This window comes from Mobula birostris, chromosome 32 (assembly GCF_030028105.1).
Source record: "Mobula birostris isolate sMobBir1 chromosome 32, sMobBir1.hap1, whole genome shotgun sequence".
NCBI lineage: Eukaryota > Metazoa > Chordata > Chondrichthyes > Myliobatiformes > Myliobatidae > Mobula > Mobula birostris.
In genome coordinates this window covers 24,945,353-24,967,892 of record NC_092401.1, presented here as the reverse complement: position 1 = coordinate 24,967,892, position 22,540 = coordinate 24,945,353, and the positions used below count along the sequence as shown (strand labels likewise).

Below are 22,540 nucleotides of genomic sequence, written 5' to 3'. Positions count from 1 at the left end.
TCCTTATTCTGATGCTTGCTCAGAACCATTGAATTGCTTGACCATTTCTACAAACTTTTATCACTGAGCTGCTGCCTCAAGTGGCTGATTGTTAGTACACCTATAGTAGCATCAGGAATGCAGATGTAAACATTTCAATCTTCAAAATATGTTTAATACCTGTCAAATAAGTTTAAACATTTAACAGTTCTAAAGCAAATCACAATTACAAAATTTACAGGCTTTGAAATAAATTTTATTTAGCTGATTGCTGGAAAAATCAATGGAAGAAAGTAAATGTACATCCATGTGGTTTAGACAGTCACAGAGCCGAACATTCATAGGGGATGCATGATACAAGGCTAGATTCAGTCACACTGATAAATGTTGAGGTGGAGAAACTTAAATTGAATGGATTGCAGTAAGATTGATTCGATAGCAGCTTGGGATTGGAATATCCATGAACTCATTTAAAAACGGCTTGTTGGTTAAATCTCAAAACAAGCTCACATTTACTGAAACACTAGTGCAGCAGAGGTAGCAAGGCATTAAACAGACTATTGACAACGTTACTTTAAAAGATTAACCAGTACACCTTATTAGTTACTGAGCCACTTGACATCTACATCAGTACCTAGGGCAAGGCACTTGCCCCAAGTCCATGGGTATTGAGGTACCTTACTGACAAATGGTCACTGATGTTGTTATGAGCACCCAGCCACTCTACCAGGTTTGGTAAAGAGTAAGGTAGTGAATCACATTCAGAGCAGAAGCACAACACTGAATGGTGCATGGCAGGACACCACGACTTTGCCATTTACAGCAAGAGTTTTATGCACGATCCTATGCCAATGAAAACATGTCCAATTTTGCTGCAAGTTGATAATTGCTCCTCCCACAACAGGATCAAGATACTGCCTGACAGTATTAAGACATCCAGCAGTGGTTCACTGGAATGTGCTCTGCTTTAGAATCTTTTTTTTTTAACATTTTTATTTTGTAAATAAATATACATTCTGTAAGTGTAAATTTAACAAGTAGAAAGACAAACCCATTTAGCAAAATGTGCTGTCAGAAAGCAGCCTTTGTAAACATTTATATTTCAAATCAGGATCAAATGGAGTTGTGCACTGATTATAACCCAGCCCAACACATAAATGGAATTCGTTGTTCCTGGTCCTGCTGCAATTGCTGCAGGTCCATATTGTAATGCTGGAGCTGCATGGAGTCTGAGGTTTTACAATAATGGCTCCAGAAGACAAATAAATAAATAGATTAGACATACATCAACACTGCAAATTATTAAACATTTCCTTCTGCAAAATATCTGTACAATTTACAGCTATTTACAAATAAAAGAGCAAGCTGGATTTAATCTTGCAGGCTGGCACCAACACTATAAAAGGGTGGATGGCTGCAGTTGTGGTGGGAACTCGCTGTGTTCCATTGCTGCCAATGAACGAGGATTTGAGCTGTGCATTGGTTCAGGAAAAATAACAACTCATTTCTAGTCAGTGTAGGATTGCACACAGATCTGGAAAGGAATTGTATGAATGTATTTAAGGAGTGCATTATGATACATGTTCAAGGCTGTAAATAAATTTGCACTGGATTTAATTACAAAGTTCATAGCCATTTTAGCAGCAGCTAACTGAAACAGCAAGTTCCACAATCCATGGGCCAGCTCCATGTTGGAGTAAGGAAATAAAACTGGACAAATATCATTTCAGCTCACTCTCACTAGACTTTGCTGTACATAAATGTTATTTACAATAGGGTATGACAAATCTTGCACTGTTATGTACAGTATCTGTAACATACTTCATATTTAAATTCCTTCTGTACATTCAGACTAACTCACGTTGATCAGGGTTTAATCTTCGATTGTATTAGACAGTCATTGCCTTCAACAAGCTTCTCAATGAGTCCCAAAAGAAAGTTTCTAAGAGTCAGGAGGTCAAGTAATATCTGAAACTGGGAGGCGAGGTTTAGAAAACCACAATTAAAAATATCCACAGTAAATAGCACATTGATTGCAAAGGATAAAAAGGACATCTATGGAGTGACTTGGCTGAGTTTGGGTGGAGTGGTAAGGAAATAAGAGTGCTGTGCGAGCTGGGCTGAACAGTACATCTGACATTACAGGTCCATGAACAGCACTACTCCAGTGAGGCACTTCGCAGTAGGCTCTTTGTATCAAGCACCAAAGTCTTCCAAGCTTACAACTGCTCTCTGCAAAACAAAGGATTTTATTTAGTTTTGCATTAATAACAAAAGGGTAATTCAAAACCTAATCACACAGACTGCAACCCTTTTCAGATTACAAACGAAATATTAGTTTCTCACCGTGGGATATGTGTAGCCGACCTGGTTTCGGCTGATGTGGACCTCATCGTCTTCAGTGGTCTTCTGGTAGACAGGATTATCAAAGTTGATGCTGTTAGTATTCTTCAATTTCCAGTTTTTCCATATGAAGTACACAGCAGTACTGAGAAGTGCCAGGATTGCTGAGGGAATGAAGAGGTCTGATCATTGCCTTGCCAGAGATTTGAGTGCATGGTCACAACTGAAAGGGCAGATGGCAGGTTACATTCTAGCTGTCTGCAGAGATTTCTGGTGGAACACTAGTCACCTCATTCGCTTAACTCAAAATCCCAACGTTCAATGTGATTAAAAACAGGCATCAAGTTACGAAGGCAAGAGCTACTATAGCTCCAAGACCAATCAGTTAGAATTTACATGTAAGTGTTAGAGCCACACACAAAACACTGGAGATACTCAGCAACCAGAGGAATAAAGAGTTGACATTTTCGGCTGAGATGCTTCAAGACCCAGTCCTGATATGTTGACTTTGTTCCTCTCCACAGATACAGCCTGAGCTGCTAAATTCCTCCACCATTTTGTGTGTTACTTTGGATTTCCAGAATCTCTTGTTTAAAATGTTAAAGCTACAACTTAAGTGTCCTCAACTTGTCTGGACTGAACTTACCCAGAGGTAGAACAATCCACAACGCGTTAGTTCCTTTGTGATCTGTGGCAGCCGCTGCAGCCTTAACCCCACTTTGCTCTGTTGGAGACAAGGGGAGGGAAGAAAAAGTAAGTAGCCTGAAATGTATAAAAAGGCAGAATTGATTCCAAAGTAGTTAAGAGTTGCACCTTTAGGTGAGATGGTGAGCAGTTCGTGGACAGTGGGAAGTGAGGAGGGAGCAGCATGAGCCGTTGTAGTCCTAGCAGCTTTGGAGCTGTGGATCACATTCTTGATTGTGGTGGGGCTGGTGGTCTGAACTGCCTTATTAGTATGACTCAATGTTTCTGCCACAGTCGACTTGACAGTAGGTGCAGCGACAGCTAAATAAAAAAAGTCATGGTCAGAATGTACATGTTGGGATGATCTTATCTGTTTAAAGTGAAAATACAATGTACTGATATTGTAAGTGAATGATTCCTGGGGTTAACATCACACTTTCAATTATACCTTTAACATGCAATCTACCACTCCACTAATCAGGCTTTCCTTCCAAAGTATGGCTAGGATTCTCTTCTGCTTTATTACACAGAACACTAAAATACAGATCAGGCCCTTAAGCTTGTAATATTTAGCCAACCTTAACATACTAAGATCTAACCTCTCATTGCTACATAGACCTCCATTTTCTATCATCCATGTGCCTATCTAAGAATCTCTTATATGGCACCACCACTCTAAAAGGGCAACTCTGACATCCCCACTGATCAGCTTAAAATTACATGCCTCATACTGACCGTCAATAGACTTTTACCTACAATTAGTTTGGTCAGCCCTCTAAATAGACTGATCTTCATTTTCCACTTTCTCCCATTTTGGGAACATTCTCCCTTCGCCACCCAAGCAAACTTAATGCAAGCAGTTATAAACTGAAATCAGTGTCTCAGATCAAATTACAAAAGACCCAATAAAGATTTTTTAAAAAAGCAAAAACCTTTTATACAGCTTCTCATATCTGGCCCCAGTTGCATGCCATCAGGACAAACACATGTGTATTTGGGAGAATGAGCAGTGATCTGTGGTGCTGGAAGGCAGAGATGTTCACATCCCCCATTTACTTGGCCATTCTGCTCACACCAGTTAACACCTGGCAGAAAGATAGATAGTGATTACATGAAAGAATTGTCATCTTTAAAATGCAACAGACTAAAGCAAAAATAGAATTTTGGTCACACACAAGATAGGGAAGATAATCAAACGATTGGTCAAAAAAAGTTCTGATAAGATTCCCACAGCTTAGGGACAAAACTATTGAAAGTTTCTTCAAATGCAACAACTAGAAGAGGGTAAAAGAGGGATTCTCTTGAATCTTGTATGTTATCTGTCATAAGACGCACAAGATTCAAGAGATGTCACATGCATGTTGATGCAATTAAATGCATTGTTTGCATTAACAACCAACACAACTGAGGGTGTGCTGGGGCAGCCCACAAATGACACCACACATTCCAGCTCTAAACACAAGACAGACGAGCAGAATTAGGCTGTTTGGCCCACCAAATCTCTGCTGCCATTCTGTCATAGCTGATTTGTTATCCCTCTCAACCCCATTCTCCTGCCTTCTCCCCTTAATCTTTGACACTCACTAATCAGGAACCTACCAACCTCCACTTTAAATATACCAAATGACATGGCCTCCACAATTCAAACACATGGAAATAGTGGGATATTTGTATTTACAGAGAGTTGCCTTGTAACCTACTGGAGACAAGATAAAGCAGTGCTGGAATAGGGCATTATAATCACCATTGGTTAAAGATTTTTGATGGCTTTTGGTCATTAAGCCAGTATCAGTTTCAATTGAGAACTATGGGCATCGAAAGAACTGCAGTCCTGGTTTGCTTCAAAATTTTTTAAAAAAACACCCCGTTACTCATAACTAACCTTTGGGCTGCCGAAGATGGTGATAGAGGACAATATCTTGGGGAACATCGATGTTCTCAATGACTGTTAGAATGTCACCTCCAGTAAGCCTGTTGGCACTGAAAATAGCCTCTTGTTCCATATCAGTCCAGAAGACCTTATCCTTTAACAAAAGGAAAACATTAGCGAGGTCAACCAGCTCAAGGGAAAATGTATAATGAAATGTATAACAAGACTCCAAGGGAGATTCTGATATTTTTCAATATAATTTATAACTCCTTGATTATAAATCAACAAGAAATGAGTTGGATCAATTTACAGCAGTTTCCCTTGGCAAAAACTAGCCACAACTAAGAGCAACATTTTTATTAAGTACACTTTTCTCTTTAATCTGGACTGAATACTCAATCCATTAAATTTTCTGCAATTAATCTCATCTACATTCCAGTACCACGCTCCAGCCACTCACCTCAAACAGTGTGATAGAGAAGGGATGGGCCAGCTTGTCTTCCGAGATGATTAAGGTCTTCCTGTTCTCTCCGGCAACACCAATACTGGACAAAGTATGCAATTTGGAGTCTACCCAATACAGACGCTGATTCACCAAATCTGAAACAAAAATATCATCATGCACTGTGCCAATGTACTTGATCCCAAGTGGAACAGTCTCATGCAAACCCTGATGCAAAGCTCTTTAAGAAAATGTAAGTGTTCCAGGGGATACTGCAGTGAAGGCCAATGGAGAACTGAGCCCATTCTCTTGTAATTTTTGATGCCATTCCTGGGATCATTCTCATGAACCTCCTCTGAACCCTCTCCACAAGTGTAAATGTGAAAAAGACTAAGGAGCTGGTGGTAGACCTGAAGAGAGCTAAGGTACTGGCGACACCTGTTTCCCTCCAGGGGGTCAGTGTGCACATTGTGGAGGATTACAAATACCTGGGGATATGAATTGACAATAAACTGAACTGATCAAAGAACACTGAGGCTGTCTACAAGAAGGGTCAGAACCGTCTCTATTTCCTGAGGAGACTGAGGTCCTTTAACATCTGCTGGATGATGCGGAGGATGTTCTACGAGTCTGTGGTGGCCAGTGCTATCATGTTTGCTGTTGTGTGCTGGGGCAGCAGGCTGAGGGTAGCAGACACCAACAGAATCAACAAACTCATTCGTAAGGCCAGTGATGTTGTGGGGATGGAACTAGACTCTCTGACAGTGGTGTCTGAAAAGAGGATGCTGTCCAAGTTGCATGCCATCTTGGTCAATGTCTCCCATCCACTACATAATGTACTGGTTGGGCACAGGAGTACATTCAGCTTCCAGCGAGATGCAACACAGAGCGTCATAGGAAGTCATTCCTGCCTGTGGCCATCAAACTTTACAACTCCTCCCCTGGAGGGTCAGACACTCTGAGCCAATAGGCTGGTCCTGGACTTATTTCCTGGCATAATTTACATATTACTATTTAACTAGTTATGGTTTTATTACTATTATTTATGGTACAACTGTAACAAAAACCAATTTCCCCCGGGATCAATAGAGTATGACTATGACTAAAAGAAAAATGGTAAATTAAGAAAAAAACTCACCCAGGGTGATTCCATTTGGCCATTCAATTCCCTCGCTGACTAACAACATGCGATCCACGCCATTCAAACCACCTTTCTCAATCTTGGCAGGATTTCCCCAGTCACTCCAATATAGAAAGCTGTGGAGGGGGTGAAGAATCAATTAGTCAACCCAGGATAACAATCCAAATCAATGAAAAAGTTACCCATTCCTTAACAGACCCTATGATCAGCCCAAGATCTCTAATAGCAGAAAATACTTCTTCAAGCAGTATGTGCAAAAAGCAGCAAGTTAATATTTCAGAAGATTGTCAGAATTGGGAAGTAGGATGAAAAACAACAAATATTTTCTATTCCAGTTTTCACAAATGCTGCCCAATCTGCTGAGTATTACTGGCACCCTTTTCATCTTATATTTTCAGCCTCTGCAGTTTTGCAAGCTTCTATTTTCCTTAGCTTTTTTTTTGGGAAAACCATCAAGATAGTACCCCCTCCCCTTTATTTGCCCATTAGTTTTCCCCTCCACTGCAAAGATTATCATGTAATCAGTTTCCAGATTTTCTCTAGAAACAATGGTTTAACCAAAGTTGGAAAATTTAAAGACAGAATGAAGTTCTAACCAATAAGCAGTTTGTATAAAAACACTCTTAATTTAGCTTCTGAAGCTGTACGTACCCCTGAACTGGATCCACCACAATGGCCCTGGGCTTCGACACTTCTTCTCTGAAGAGAACTTTTCTCTTTGTTCCAGCCGTGTTAGCGACTGAGACAGTGCTTACAATGCTATCTGTCCAATAGATGTTCTGATGAATCCAGTCTACAGCCAGACCATCTGGTGCCTTAATCTCTGTCGCGATCACTGTAGAATGATGAGAAGAGTTCTCAGCTTTGTCCATTCGAGCACTAGAGTAAGAGGAGAAAGTTACTGGAGGTTAGTGCTAGGTCTGGAGACGGAAGCCCAAAATGAGGCACAAGTCTGTGGCTATATCTATTATTAGATGTTCAAAGAGGGATCAGCAATGGAAAGGTGAGCAGTTTCAGGTTTGAGTGTCGACAGCTCTGAAGATCTATCCTGGGCACAACATATTGATGCAATTATATAGAGGGCACACTAGTAGCTATATTTCACTAGAAGCTTTAGGACATCTTGTACGTCACCAAAGACTCCAGAGAATTTCTATGGATGTACAGTGGAGAACATTCTGACCGGCTACATCATCTGGTATGGAGGGGCCGCTGCACGTGATCAGAAAAAGATGCAGAGGTTTATAAACTGCCAGCTCCATCATGGGCACCAGCCTCCCCACCATTGAGAGGATCTTCAAAAGGTGATGCCTCAAAATGGCTGCATCCATCATAGGAAGCCCTTTTGGCCCAACAGGCCACACCACCCAGAAACTACCCCAGCAAGATCACAGGACAATTTACAATGGCTAATTAAGCTACTAACAGGTAGGTCTTTGGACTGTGGGAGAAAACTAGAGTACCCAGAGGAAGCCCATTCACTCTCAGAAAGAAACTCCAAACTTCTGACACCCCAAATGCAACAAAAGATGGCATCAACTTTAACAAACTGGTTTTTAGGAAATTGAACATATTGCAAACCAAATCTCTCACATCAAGAGTCCAAATATTGATCAGGATCACATCACCATCATAACTGACCCCTATGCCACAAGTGATAATGCTCTGGTTCCCCAAGCCCCTCAGAATCTCACCTGAAGATTTTCTTCTGATCCAGATCAGCCCAATAGATCTTGTTTGTAGCCACCTCCATGTCTAGTGCTACAACATGCTTCAGACTGGGGATCAACTGTGTGTATTCACTCCGATCAAGAGTCAGTTTTCTAACCTCATGACGGCTGGCAAAGAACAAGTAAGCAACAGTCCCTAAAATGAAATTCAACATGGGGAAACTTTAGATTCAACTAGTTCCTACAAGCACATTGATTAAAATTAAAACTCAAGTCATATCAACAAGATCACATCACTCTCCAGTGCAATGTACCAAGTCATGACCTTAATGAATGCACACATACAGATTAAATGAGCGTAAGTGAACTTTAACGCCATAGACCTGAAAAATAGACTGTCAGGCTTCTAGTCTGAGTTTTGGCAGCAAGCAACACTAATACCATGGCACAAGTTAGGAAGAAAACAGCTTTGGCACTAGTATAGCAGTAAGTGGTGCATCATGTATCCAATCAATACCTCACTGCTAGTCGTACCCAATCCAGCCAGCAGTGCATTAGGGAAAAAAAAGATTTAAGTTAAAAGCATCCAAAGCAAAGAGTAACAAAATGCTGGAGGAACTCAGCAAGTCAGGCAGCATCTATGGAGGGATGTTTCAAGCCAGGGAAACCCAAAATAAAAGGGAACAGAAAACACAGGCAACTACAGCTGATTCTTTGTGGTTCTTACCAATAGCCTTGCACTGCCTGGTTACTGGATCCATATGATAGTCTTTGTTACACTCGCACTTGAATCCACCATCTAAGTTGATGCAAATCTGACTGCACGTATCTGGGTTCTCACACTCATCGATATCTGCAATTTCACAAGATGTTTTGTTTGAACAATACTTTGGCAATAAAGAATAGAAAAATATTAGGAGCGTGGCAAGAAGCAACTGATACCTTCACATTTTGTATTATCAACCAGTCTGAATCCAGGTCGACAGACACACTCAAAGCCAATCTTCAGATCTTTACAGATGTGTGAACATCCGCCATTTTCTTTCAGACATTCATTCTCACCTAGTGTTCAGAATGGTGAAACCAAAGCATTAACTCTAATTTAACAAATCATCTTTGTCCTGTTCAGATACATCCCAGTTGAGAAGTGGTTTCTTTAACCCACCCTTACACAGTACTGTGCACAAAGTCTAGAGACACACACACACACACACACACACACACCACACAGAGGGTGGATTAAAGAAATCACTTCTCACCACCACGAGCCCCACTAAAAACTAGATCCTGTGAATACAAGTTGGACAGAGGCAGAAAAACTGCAGTTCAATTAATATTGGCCCAGCTAGAAGCAGTTGAAGGCTTTTTCCCTCTAAACATAACCCAGAAAAGGTTCTTAACATTTAAACTGACGTACCACATTCTTTCAGGGGCTCATCTGACCAGTCTCGGCAGTCACGTTGTTTGTCACAAACTTTGTCCATTAGGATACACTCTCCGCTCCTACATTTAAACTTGTGGGGGCCATCGCACCTAGTTACTGTGAAAACAGGATTGTTTAAAAGGAATCAATACTTTGCATTTTCAAATTGGTCAGTTATAAAACAGTTTGAATCTATGCAATAGTAGCCAAGTTACAAATTGGACTTTTTTTTTTGAATAGATCAAATAGGACGACATTTCAACGATTTCAGCAGTAGCCATGTTTGAACATTCAGCCAGCTAGTAGGGAGGCTTAAAACTAAAGTAGGGAATGTAGAAGTCCAGGGTGTTCATTTTTATTGCAAGTCTGCAGTTTAATGCTAGTAAAGTCTGCTCAATAGCGTGATAATATTCAGCAACAGCTGGCAGCGACTACCAAATTTAAGGGGAACATAATCTTCTGAGACAAAATTGATAAGGGGAAATGATCATGACATTAGAGAATCGGGACATTTGGCCCATCTAGACTGCTCCATATGGCTGATTTATTATCGCTTAACACCATTTTCCTGCCTTCTCCCTGCAAGATTTGACACCCTCACTAATCAAATACCTATCAACCACTGCTTTAAATATACCCAATGACTTGGTTTCCAGTCATTCATGGCAATGAATTCCACAGATTCACCACTGTCTGGCTAAGGGAATTCCTCATCTGTTCTAAAGGGACATCCTTCTATTCTGAGCCTGTGCCCTCTGATCCTGGGGGGGGCGGGGAATGAGCAAAAAGGGAAGGAAAAGAATCTCTCTACTGGATCTGGTGAAGTTGCTTTGCTCCAACTCCCAATTTAGAGGTGCCAGAATCCTAAACCAGGATCTTCATGTTGACCCGAAACATTCTGGATGGATGGATAAGATGGATAAGATGGGACGGATAGATATACTTTATTGATCCCGAGGGAAATTGGGTTTCCGGTGCATGCGCACATAACGTGGGATTCCAAGCCTCGCAGGGGACCCATTAAATCTCAAAGCACAGCAGCATTTTGCTTCGAAAATAGATACTACCATATTGATATTGGGTAGGAGGGAAAAGAAAAGCTCTGTTAAACTGAATGTAGTTATAAAGCCTAAATAATATAGACAGATACAGACCCTTCAGCCTGACAACTCCATGCCATCATCCACTGTACCCATTCAATTTCCTGCATTTGATCCATGCCCCTTTATACCTACCGTACACAAACATAATGACTGTAGACAAATATTTCATTCAAAAACTTAGTAGGAAGCAACGCTCAGTGGAAATAATTAACATACCATTTACACAGCCAACTTCATCACTTTGGTCATGGCAGTCAATCTCCTTATTGCACTGTAGGCTTCCATGAATGCACATCCCATCATCACACTGAAATTCATCAGGCTTGCAAGTTGTCAGAGCTTAAGAAAAAAAAAGATACGAGTGAAGACACTAGATTTATTTGTAAACAATCTGTTATTATCACAATTTGGTAATGCTTATAACATCAATAATTTTAGAGCAAGGCCACCTAGCTCACCTACTGAGGTTTTTACTATCCCTCTGTCTGACAAATATAGCAGCCTCCCCACCGCCCAGATATCTGGGATCAGTATGCAAACACACAAGCTTTCATTTGCACATTTATAAAGTATTACACCTCCCATTCTCCCCAAAACCTTACTAATTAATAATCTATCAACATCCACTTTAAACATAACCAATTAATTGGCCTCCACAGCCATTGTGGCAATGAATTCCACAGATTCACCACTCTCTGGCTATAGAAATCCTTCATCTCCGGTCTAAAGGGACACCCATTCTGAGATTGTGCTCTCTGGTCGTAGACTCCCCCCGACTATTGGAAACATTCTTTCGACATCCACTATCTAGCACTTTCCATGAGATTCCCCCCCCCCCCCATTCTTCTAAACTCCATCAAGTACAGTCCCAGAGCCAAACAGTCCTCATATTAACCCTTTTATTCACAGAACCTCTCTGGACCTTCTCCAATGCCAGCCTATCCTTTCTTGGATAAAGAGCTCATATAAGATGCATCATTGAGGCAAGAAACCCTGCACTCAAAGGCCATTCTAGCCATGGGTTAACACTTAACAGCACTGTAAACACTCACCACAGCCATCCTCATCCGACTTATCCCTGCAGTCCGTGTTGCCGTCACAGCGCCACTTCACGTGGATGCACTCCCCACTGTTAGCACAGTGGAACTCGAGGCTGGTGCAGGGGTTGGGCTTTGAAGCTGCAGGGGATTTCCCACAGTTCTGTGGCCATTCATCTGACTCATCGGGGCAATCGGGATCGTTATCGCAAGCCCAGAGCAAGGGGATGCACACGTGGTTACCACACTGGAACATTTCTGGTGAACAGGTCCGTTCTGGGCACCCCAGCTCGTCGCTCCCATCATCACAGTCGTCCTCCTCATCACAGGTAAACTTTGTAGAGATGCAGTTTCCATTGTGGCACTGGAACTCATTGTCTTTGCAGACACGGGCAGCTGTTGAACAGGACGGCAAGTAATTGTAAGGCACGTGTTATACTTGTGAATGGTTGCAAATGAGCAGAGAGATCTTTCAGGTCACTTACGACAATTCTCCTCGTCGGACCCGTTCTCACAATCAGACTGAGAGTCACAGTGCCAGGATGCTGGGATACACTTGTTAACGCGGCCACCACAGCTGAACTCAAGAGCGCCACAGGTTTTATTCTCTGCAACAGAAAGTATTTCCGTATCTTTGAAAGTTGTTAATGACCTACAGAATCAGGTACAGGTGTCCCCCGCTTTTCGAACGTTCGCTTTACAAAACCTCGCTGTTACATTACCTGTTTTCGCTAACAGGTGTTTTCACTGTTACGAAAAAAAGGCAGCGCGCACCCGAGCAGCCAAGCTCCTCCCCCAGAAATGTATTTTAGCCAGCATTGCTTAAACACGTGTCTGTGCGCATCTGTGCTTTATCTCGATTTATTTTGAGTATCCGTGAGCAAGATGAGTTCTAAGGTTTCAGAAAAGCCTAAAAGAGCTCAAAGGTGTTACACTTAGCGTAAAACTAGACATATTAAGCATTTCGATCGTGGTGAACGAAGCAAGGACAAAGTGAGTTTGGCTTGTGGAAGTTGACGAAGATGGTGTTGAAGAGGGTTGGCATCCCGTGACCAAGAACTGACAGATGAAGAGCTGATGCAATTGGAAGAGGAAAGGATAACAATCGAAACTGAACGCAGTAGCGAACGGACAAAGTGAAGTCATACAGGAACTGAACGTGAAGCAACTGCGTGAGATTTTCGCCGCAATTATTGCAGAAAAGTAAGACTTTAATTTTGAAAGGGTACGTAGGTTTAGGGCATATTTGCAGGATGGTTTGAGTGCTTACAAAGAACTGTATGATAGAAAAATGCGCAAGGCTAAGCAGTCAAGCATACTGTCGTTTTTCAAGCCTCCCACATCACAAAAAGTAGACAACGAACCTCGACCTTCGACATCGAGGCAGGCAAACATAAGAAGAAGATGACTTGCCTGCCCTGATGGAGACAGACGACGATGAGATGACACCCCAGTATCCCACCACCCCAACCTCCGGGCCGTGGACCGATACCGATCCGGGAAGCATGCAGTGGTGCAGCAGTAGCCGGGATGCACCCAGCACTTTTTTAAGAAAAAAAGCCGAAATAAACAAGCCCGGCACCTAATTAATTAGCTTGTTTATTTCAGCTTTTTTTCTTAAAGACGTGCTGGGTGCGTCCCGGCTACCGCTGCACCACTGCATGCTTCGCGGATCGGTATCAGTCCGCAGTCTGGAGATTGGGGACCACTGCACCACCCTACCCTCCGACGACTCAGCCAAACACACCATCATCAGTGTGCTCGGTGCTGTCTTCTTGATTCCGGTAAGTGATACTACACTGTACATATATTATTTCTAATTTATATAGGCTGTGTATTTTTATGTATTTGGTATGATTTGGCAGCTTCATTGCTTAAAGGTTACTGGAGAGAGTGTTTCTGCCAAGAGCGCTTGCGTGAGATTTTCACTATGGTGGACGCAATGATTGTAGAAAAGTATTTCTACTTTATATAGGCTGTGTATTTATCATATCATTCCTGCTTTTACTATATGTTACTGTTATTTTAGGTGTTGTGTTACTTGGCATGATTTGGTAGGTTATTTTTTGGATCTGCGAACACTCACAAATTTTTCCCATATAAATAAATGGTAATTGCTTCTTCACTTTACGACATTCCGGCTTACGAACCGTTTCATAGGAACGCTTTACCTTCAGGTGGCAGGGGAAACCTGTAGCCTTCAATCTGATGGCATGAATATCGATTTTGCTAGCTTCTGGTTATTTCTCCCTCTCCCTCATTTTTCCATTCCCCATTCTGGTTACCCTCTCACCACTTTTCTTCTCACTTGTCTATCACATTCCTGATTCCCCTCCTTAGCTTTCTTCCAGGGTCAACTGTCTCCTATCAGATCCCTTCTTCTGCCTTTTTCCTCTTCCAACTCTCCTCTCCCAGCTTCTTCCACCTACCTAGCTCCCCCCTCACCTGGTCTCACCAATCAACTTGTACCTCTTCCCCTCCATTATGGTTTCTTCCCCTTCCTTTCCAGTCCTGACGAAGGTCTCGGCCCCAAACATCGACTGTTTATACCCCTCCATAGTTGCTGCCTGATCTGCTGAGTTCCTCTCGTGTTGTGTGTATTGTGCTCAACACTTCCAGTGTCTGCACAACCTTATGTTGCAGAATTATTGTTTTATCTTCTAAATTAATTCATATTGAAGCATTTGAGCCATTTAAGCAAGTCACCCCAAAGATCCACATTGTAGTATTTAAATTTGGATTGCAAAAGCCCGCTAGGTAACCATTCCTTCCACCCCTCCACTCCCTCCCACCAGAATCATCCCTACACCATCACAATTCAGATTCATAAAACACTTAGCTTGTTTAATAAACTGAGAAGATTCTGCACACCCTGCTCCAAAAGGGACCATTAGTCAGGCATGACCGATTACACTGAGATGCAGAGCAAACAGCATCAGAATTAATAACACCATAAGGCATAGGAGCAGAATTAGGCCATGCTCCCTCCCAGTTCCACTCTCCTGCCTTCTCCTCATAACCTTTGACATCCTTACTAATCATCATACCTTTGTGAGCTGTAGCATGTGTCCTCTATTTACTCTGGACGGACTTCCCTGCGGCTAGCTTGTGATTTCCCTTTAGCCGATTCCTTTTCCCCCCATGTGCACAATTGTTTTCATTTTATACAGCCACCGTTTCACTTTGACCAGCTGTTTTGCCCTCTATTCTAGTTTGTTTTTTTTTCAAATCTCCTCTGGATTTTCCTATATACACTTGTAGTTTTGAGAGTCTGCTTGTAGCTTTCACTGCACCCAGTTGTAGCTTTTCCTGGGCCCATCTACAGCATATTAATGCCCTGGGTTAGCCTATTTGGCAGGGATATTGGAAAATAACCCTATAGAGTGCAACTGCCACTAAAAGGAACAAAAATAAAGGTTTTACTTACTACACGTCTCTAGCGACTCATCAGAACCATCATCGCAGTCCGCCTGTCCATCACAGAGCCACTGCGCCCGAATACAATGCCCATCAGCGCACTTGAAGTCGTTTCTACCACAAAATCCAGTCGCTGAAACAAACCAAAAGGTTACCCAGTTTTAGTTTTATCGCAATGAGAAAGTTTGAGAAACAACTGGTTACGTAGCAAAAGGAAAACACCCTGGCAAAATCAGATTGGATCCGATACCCTCTTCCCCCAGAGGTTTTCCAAAGTTCAATATGTGAGATAACACAGATTCTTCTCCCACTTCCTGCATTAAGTACCACAGTATGTCACATTTCTACCTACGAGCTGCTGGGTCCATATGCAAAGACACAGCTGTAGTAGAGGCAGTTTTAAAAAAAAATGGAGTTGGAATGGAAATTAACTTCCAGCCTATACACTCCATTCCACACCAGCACCCCAATTTCCCAGAATGCCTATTGGCCAGCTATTCTCTGGCTGCTAGTCCTGGTTCAGGTTTCTTAGCTGTATATACAACTGAGAAGTGCAATGAGCCTGGCATTGTCTAGCCACATACCAGTAAGGGACATGTGCTGGTCAACACAACTGCTGGTTCTTGAGTGCAGATCAGGATAACTCAATAAATATGGTCACCAATCTGTATGAACCAATATCAAACTGGGCAATATGCATATGACTTCTATATTTGCAGCTTGCTGTTTCTCTGGAACTACCAGCACTGCCTCCTGCAACTGGGTACACACACTGCACAGGGAATTTTCAGGAGTATATGGTTCTGTGAAGCTGCGTGCTTAAGATGATTTAGTCCCAATAGATACATCTTTAAGTTGCTCTTTCAATTCTCAAAGCCAATAGGCAGGAGGGAGATTTAAGGAAAATTACTTGCGTAAACAGTCAGCAGCTCGAGTATCCAGCTGATAGCAACCAGTGAAGGCTGTAAAATGTTTGCAGCAAATTTTACACCTACAGTTAATAACCATTAGGCTGAAAACAGCCAACTAATGGATCCTATATTCTTACCATTTTTAAATAAATTTAGAATGTTAGTGAGATTCAGGCACCTTTGGTCATGAAGCAGTTGCCCAGATTTGTCAAGAGTTCAATTACTGCCAGAGCATGGAAGTCCATGTCTACATCTGCTGGTACTAACCCCATTCCTCTGAGTACTACCCTCTTCACTCATCTTCCCATCACTGTCAGATTCTATCACTCACCTACCAGTTAGTGTGCAATTAACCTACAAGCTCACATTGATGTGGCAGGAAACCAGCACTGATTGCAAGCAGAATCTGCAGAGAACTGACACTGAGGCTACTGCCTATGCAGCAATGGTGTCCATTGATGCAGTGAAGAGTCCCTGGTGATTCTGAACCTGCTCTTTGACTAAAGCCACTAGTTCTCAACCTTCCCACCAAGTGGAGGTCAGGTTCCAAATTTAGGTGTAACATACTAATTAGAAAAAGAAACCAGTTGTTCCACATCTCCAGCACTGCGACTGATTCTCTCACATGCCTGTAATTCCATTGACTCTTTTAGGGTTAGTCAACAATGTTGTCCTCCACAGGACATGTAATTCACATGGAGGTAACCGGATCATTCCAGCTATGGTGGGTTTGTCATAAGGTCAGGTTTATACCCAGGCCAAATGAATAAGGAATGATCCTGTCACATACAGTTTCAATGCAGGGATTGCTTCTCCTACCTGGGCATCTAAACCAAAATGAGTAGTGTGATAATCAAGCCTCAAATGAAATTTCTTTAGCTAGACTGTGAACCTTTGGAATTCTCTTGGGTAGAGGGCTGCAGCATCTCAGTCACCAAGTACACTCAAGATCATAATCAATAGGTGTTGAGATACAGGGGCACTGGGAAAACAAAAATGGCACTAAGATAAAATATCTGTCACAATTTAATGAATACTGCAGCCACAGGGAGAAAATATTTTAATTCTGCACCAACATTTCTTCTAACTCCAAAAATTCAGGTTGATCACAACACCATCCATGCATTGCCACAAGTTTAACACACGTGCAGCCATCACCTCAAGGTGAGCTTCTGTCCGTACAACCTTGCCCACTAGGCTGTGCAATTACACTACCGAAGGCAATTCTCAAGCACCACAGTACATGAACTATTCAGAAGATTCAGCATTCATACATCCCATTTTTCTTAATTAAATTTGAGCCCCAACTACTTTTTCCCAGGACTAAGTTACGATTAACAAGCCTCACTTAGCCTATTTAGCGGTATTTCAGCCTGTCAAAACAGCCCCATATCTCACATGTGCAGGAAGATTAATGAAGTCAGCTTAAAAGTTCCACCCTGCATCTGGTGTCACCATTTAATTCAAAAATTCATTAATTGTCTTTCCCCTTGAGGAAAACTTCAAGCCGAAATTCCTACTGTGGGTTCTCTAGTACAAAGAAATTTGACTGAACGTGACTCACCCAGATGAGCACAATCATCTCGTGCACAACACCCATTTGCTGTTGAAAAGTGGGCTGACTGCTTCATTATACACTATTGGCTTGTTCACATTTCCTGACCACACCCCCATTACTCCAGGAAGTGACCACCTACAGCACTTTAACAGGATGTTTGAATTAAAGTTACCGTTTTGAATTAAAGTTTAAAAACACAGCAACACAAGAGTTCCTTTTCCATATGGATATTTCTATGTAAAGGAAGACTCCCAACAATGACCACTGTCACCTAAGAGTTTCATTCGCTTTACTAACAAATCAGAAGCACCCTCAGAATTGTGTCAGGCACCAAGACCTCACCTGGCTGGCGGTGAGAGGGGCCCTCCCAGTCAGAGCCCTCCTGTATGCCCAGAACGTCGCCTCTGCACCCCACTGCCCACGGGAGGACTGCAGTGAGGAGGAGTCTGTGACCCACCTCTTTGCACACTGCCAGTTCGCAAAGAGGGTGTGGAGGAGGATGGACGGCTAGTGTCACGTTTTATCCCCAGCAGCTGCGTAACGGAGGACTCTCTGATCTACGGGCTGTTCCCGGGGACACACACGGAGACCAACATCCGGTGCTGCTGGCAGATCATCAACTCGGTGAAAGACGCTCTTTAGTCGGCCCAAAACTTGATGATCTACCAGCACATGGAGACGTCCGTGGGAGAATGCTGCCGACTGGCACACTCTCGGCTGCAGGAGTACGTGCTGAGGGACGCACTGAAACTCGGTGCAGCCGCGGCAAGGGCCTGGTGGGGAAGGACCACGGTATAGGTTTCTCCACCCATGGGAGTGGGAGGGGTCGGGTGGCGGGGAGTATACCCCTCAACAATGATGTGGTAAGGTGAACAACTGAAGTGCCACGTGGGTGGCCATAAGTATGGATATGTACTGACTATAATGGAAACGTATGTAAAGGATGGAAAGTTATTGAATGGTTTATTGTATATAATTTTATTCTTGAATAAAGTATATTTTGAAATAAAGAAAATTCTTCCCAGTATCCACACACCAGCCCCTCAGTGGAGGGCGGGGGAAGAGGGGGGAAAAGAAACAGCCAATACAAATTTGCACAAAGAGATATAGATTACTCACTACAGTTCCTTTAGTAGTCAGGAGTCATACATCAGGGATTTACCCAGAAAGATTTCTAGTCTACAGTGCCCATCAAGCTAAGGAATTAAGATTGAAATAAAACAGCTTTGTTTGAACATAGATCTTACAAACATATAAAGTACTGAGACAGAAAATAGATTTACAGAAAAATTAAAGGTGTGTGTCCGTGATATTATGTTTTACAACCTGAAGGTGTGGCGGCAATGTGAAATACACCAGTAGACAAATACACCAAAAGTAAAGGCATCAGAGGATGAAAGCATTAGAGACAAGACACGCCTTACTATGTACACAGGCCACAAGCATAGACTATGAATGAAATTTCCACAAATTACAGTCACTTAGAGTGATTCACTCAAAAAAACACCTCCGCTTTTCATAAACCCTTTACGCAATCTTGGAGCTACATCCAAATATTTGACACATTTAGTCAGTCGAATGATTTTCTAATCATTCTGTCCCATCTTTTCCTGCATTCTAGAGGTTTCTACCTATAAGAGGATCTTCAGCTAAGTGTTTATGGGTGTTCGATGGGAAACAGCCTGTCAGCATGGGAGTTTCCTTCAATACTATTAATCTGGTGAAGTGTAACAAAACTGAATTGTGCCACCCAATTCATTTGAAATTAAATATGAAATTAATGTAGCAACACACTGGCCACTAGTTTATAATAATGGCTCCAATTAATTATTTTAAAGTTTGATACCAAAGAGTGGCTGTTAAAAATTATCAGCCTAATTCTACAGTGTGAAACATTAAATAGGGACGGGATCTGACGAGACATTCAATACACTTCCATCTATATTTAAACTAACCTCCAAACACCCAGCACTAAAGACTTAATCTCATTCCAAATTGAATTCTGCAGCCTTCAGCAAGTCTTTCTGTAGGTCTACGGAAGACCTGCAGATCTACAGAAGTGTGTAGCTGCACTCTCCCGGAACAGAATGCTTACTGAAGCCTCCACCGTCAGCCACTCCCCACTATATAAAAAAAGCAATTAGCGCAAAGACACTTGGTCATTCTACAAAGTGCTTGGCACTTTGCCTCAAGATAATCCAATGTTATAATTGCAAACTCAAAAAACAGCTAGTCAAGCCCAATTTAGTACAAGTAAGAACTGCTTCAAAGCTCTTTCACTCCTTTACAGCTGACACTTTTATTCCATGCCTAGCATGCTCGCTGCAGCCTTCCGCTAGAAGTCTAATTTGCAGCACCAGATCCATACTTCATCATTATTACATTCAGTTGCCAAGGGTTTAAAAGCCTGCCTGCTGAGAATTTTTTTAATCTTAAATTATAGAGTCATCTCTCAGGGGACTTGTTACTCAGTTTGTATACGCGGGGGATAACAAGCTTTTTTTTTGTTGCCATCTCATCAATACTCAAAAGGCAGCTGAAACTATTGACGGTAACTTAGTCAACAAGATAGCCTGATCGTACCATGTGAGGCAGCCAATCAGAGGCCGCTTTGTACAAGCTATTTTCATATGCTTTTAGAAAGGAGTGGCTCAGAAGATTCAAATCCTTCCAATTGTAATTCCTGGAACCAAGGCGGGTCCGCAGTCTAAAGCAAATACAAGCCAGAAATCCATGGAGACGGAGGAGTCAAATCTCACAATGGTGCCACAGGTAATGTCGAGTTTCAGATTCAGCAATTATATTCGAATCTGACCTCGGGTACTGGATGTGTAGAATCTACACGGTTTTCCTGTGACCATGTGTTCGCCTGCATCCCAAAAACATGCTAGCTACCAGGTTAATTGGCTACTTAATTATCCCTGTGACCCCCAAGAGGAGGGTCGGAGTGACTTAATGGGAAAGTGCAAGAGAACAGGCTACAAGGGAAAAATGGGTACTGGACTTTCTTGGCTGAAACTCCTCATATAACGAATAAGGTTTATTTTGGTGAAGACAATTATTCCAAAGTTTAATGCTTTTTGAATGACAGGCAGGATGGGGACAATGACGATATAAAATAGAGGATTACCAATCAATTTGTCATCCCTCAACATCTATTTCCATTTCATCATACTTTGCCCACCTTAAGAGGCATAGCTGTATTGTTCACCCGCCCCCCTTTTGTCTAGGAGCCAGTCAGACCGTATTAGCAAAGCATTGTGCTAGGTCAACTATTCACTACCACCCTCCACTCCCGGTTCAAAGCTGCAAGATGAATCACTTCCTTTAAATTCCATAAGCAAAAAATAAGCTGCTGTTCGCACTTCAGCAGAACCAATAGAGCAAAGTAAATGAGACTTTATCCCACTACTCAACCAAGGAACTCGAAACTTAACAAGAGCTCCCCAGCCTCTCGTCCTCATTCTATGCGCAATGAGACATTCTTTACTTCCCCAAATTTAGTTTCCCCCTTCTCCAGAACTAGGGAATAAGACAGGAACTTCAGAAGCCAACAACACATCACCACACAAAGATCGAGGAGTTACTATTAAGTTAATAAAAAAACCTCAGTACGTTGAATTTAGCCAAGGTTGTGCGTACAAGTACAGTACTACTGTGGGGAAAGCGCTAAGTTTACTGATCATTAAATTTAGTTCACAAATAAGGCTCCGCAAAACTACTTCTCACCCTTCAACGTAAACGAAGGAAGATTTAAACAACTCACGCTGCGAAAATAGCGAAAGGACATACAAACTAGTGGCAAACCACTTAACACCAAATTCTTCTGCCATTTAAAAGCTCTGTGATACCGCCAACACTGCAACCTTTCAAGTCGTTGCATATCAAGAAACTATACACTGCTGCCTCAAAAGGATCACCTTTTGATCTTGGAAAAGCATGAAACAATCTTTTGAATTATGATCGAGAAGTGACCGTGTCAAAACCCTCAGCGCTATCCTAAACACCCTTAGTTAAAATAGTAACCCTCCATCCAACTCTGCCCCACGAAGAAGCGTCTGCCCAATTCTACCCTGTCAAAATCCACGAGGATGTTTTAGGAGAGTTCGCTTCCAGTCGGATAAAAATCTCGACACCTTATACAGGAATCCTGCCCACTCGACATCGAGTGAAAGGGATTAAAACTTAGCTTAAATTTAACCTTCAGCTCACCGCCGAGTCGGATCAAGTGAACCGCTCATGCCTACAATTCCCAGAGTTCGCCGCACGGATCACCGCGCCCCCTTTTCCATAGGGCCAGTCCGGCGGCCGGCGGTCTGATTGGACGCCGAGCGAACAGGCGATATTGAAAGCCCGCCCCCTGGCCAATCAGAGCCGGCGAAGGAACACCCCCTCGCGTTCCATTCATGGGGAATTGCCGAGAGCCCCCAGCCCACCCCAGCAACGGGGGTCCGGCGGCGGCGGCCGCCGCAGGTAGGGTGAGGGTGAGGGTGAGGGTGGTGAGGGTGAGGGTGGTGAGGGTGAGGGTGGTGGTGGTGGGCGTGCGGGCGGACAGCGGGATTCGTCACGCCAGAGATTATTCACTTATCCAAGGGGTCCCTGCCGCTTCCCCCTGCTCCTCATCGAGCCACCCCTCTCCTCCACCGAGCCGGTTTCCTCACACGCCCACCGACTGACCCCCCGCCACAGCCTCGCCGGTGGCACCGAGCTCAACCCTGTCATCACCTCCAACCCCAGGTTCGATCATCACCCCTCAGCCCCGACCGCTAATAGCCCTCCCCGCCATCCCGACCCACGCGTGAGCCTGCCCAGCCTCCCAGAACGCTCACCTGACAGAGCCGGTAGCTGGAGGGAAGAGACGAGAGGGAGGAGAAGCGGCAGGATAGCGAACGACCTGATCATGTTGCTGGCTGATGCTCCAAATGGGAGCCGGCTCCCGCCCATCCGGGTATTTGAAAGCCG

The 22,540-nt window shown here is 42.9% G+C and overlaps 1 protein-coding gene across 1 annotated transcript; it reads right to left on the bottom strand.

The window, feature by feature from the left end:
* Positions 1-213: 213 nt before the first annotated feature.
* On the bottom strand, positions 214-22,537 carry ldlra (low density lipoprotein receptor a). Its single transcript, XM_072248382.1, has 18 exons — positions 22,408-22,537; positions 15,120-15,242; positions 12,178-12,300; positions 11,708-12,088; positions 10,872-10,994; positions 9,547-9,669; positions 9,072-9,191; positions 8,857-8,982; positions 8,154-8,325; positions 7,111-7,338; positions 6,457-6,575; positions 5,337-5,476; positions 4,889-5,030; positions 3,939-4,091; positions 3,136-3,327; positions 2,969-3,046; positions 2,326-2,486; positions 214-2,211 (listed from the first exon to the last, which is right to left on the bottom strand). The coding sequence occupies exons 1-18, from the start codon at positions 22,520-22,522 to the stop codon at positions 2,176-2,178; spliced, it is 2,655 nt and encodes an 884-aa protein (XP_072104483.1). The 5' UTR covers positions 22,523-22,537; the 3' UTR covers positions 214-2,175.
* Between the last annotated feature and the right edge of the window lie 3 nt (positions 22,538-22,540).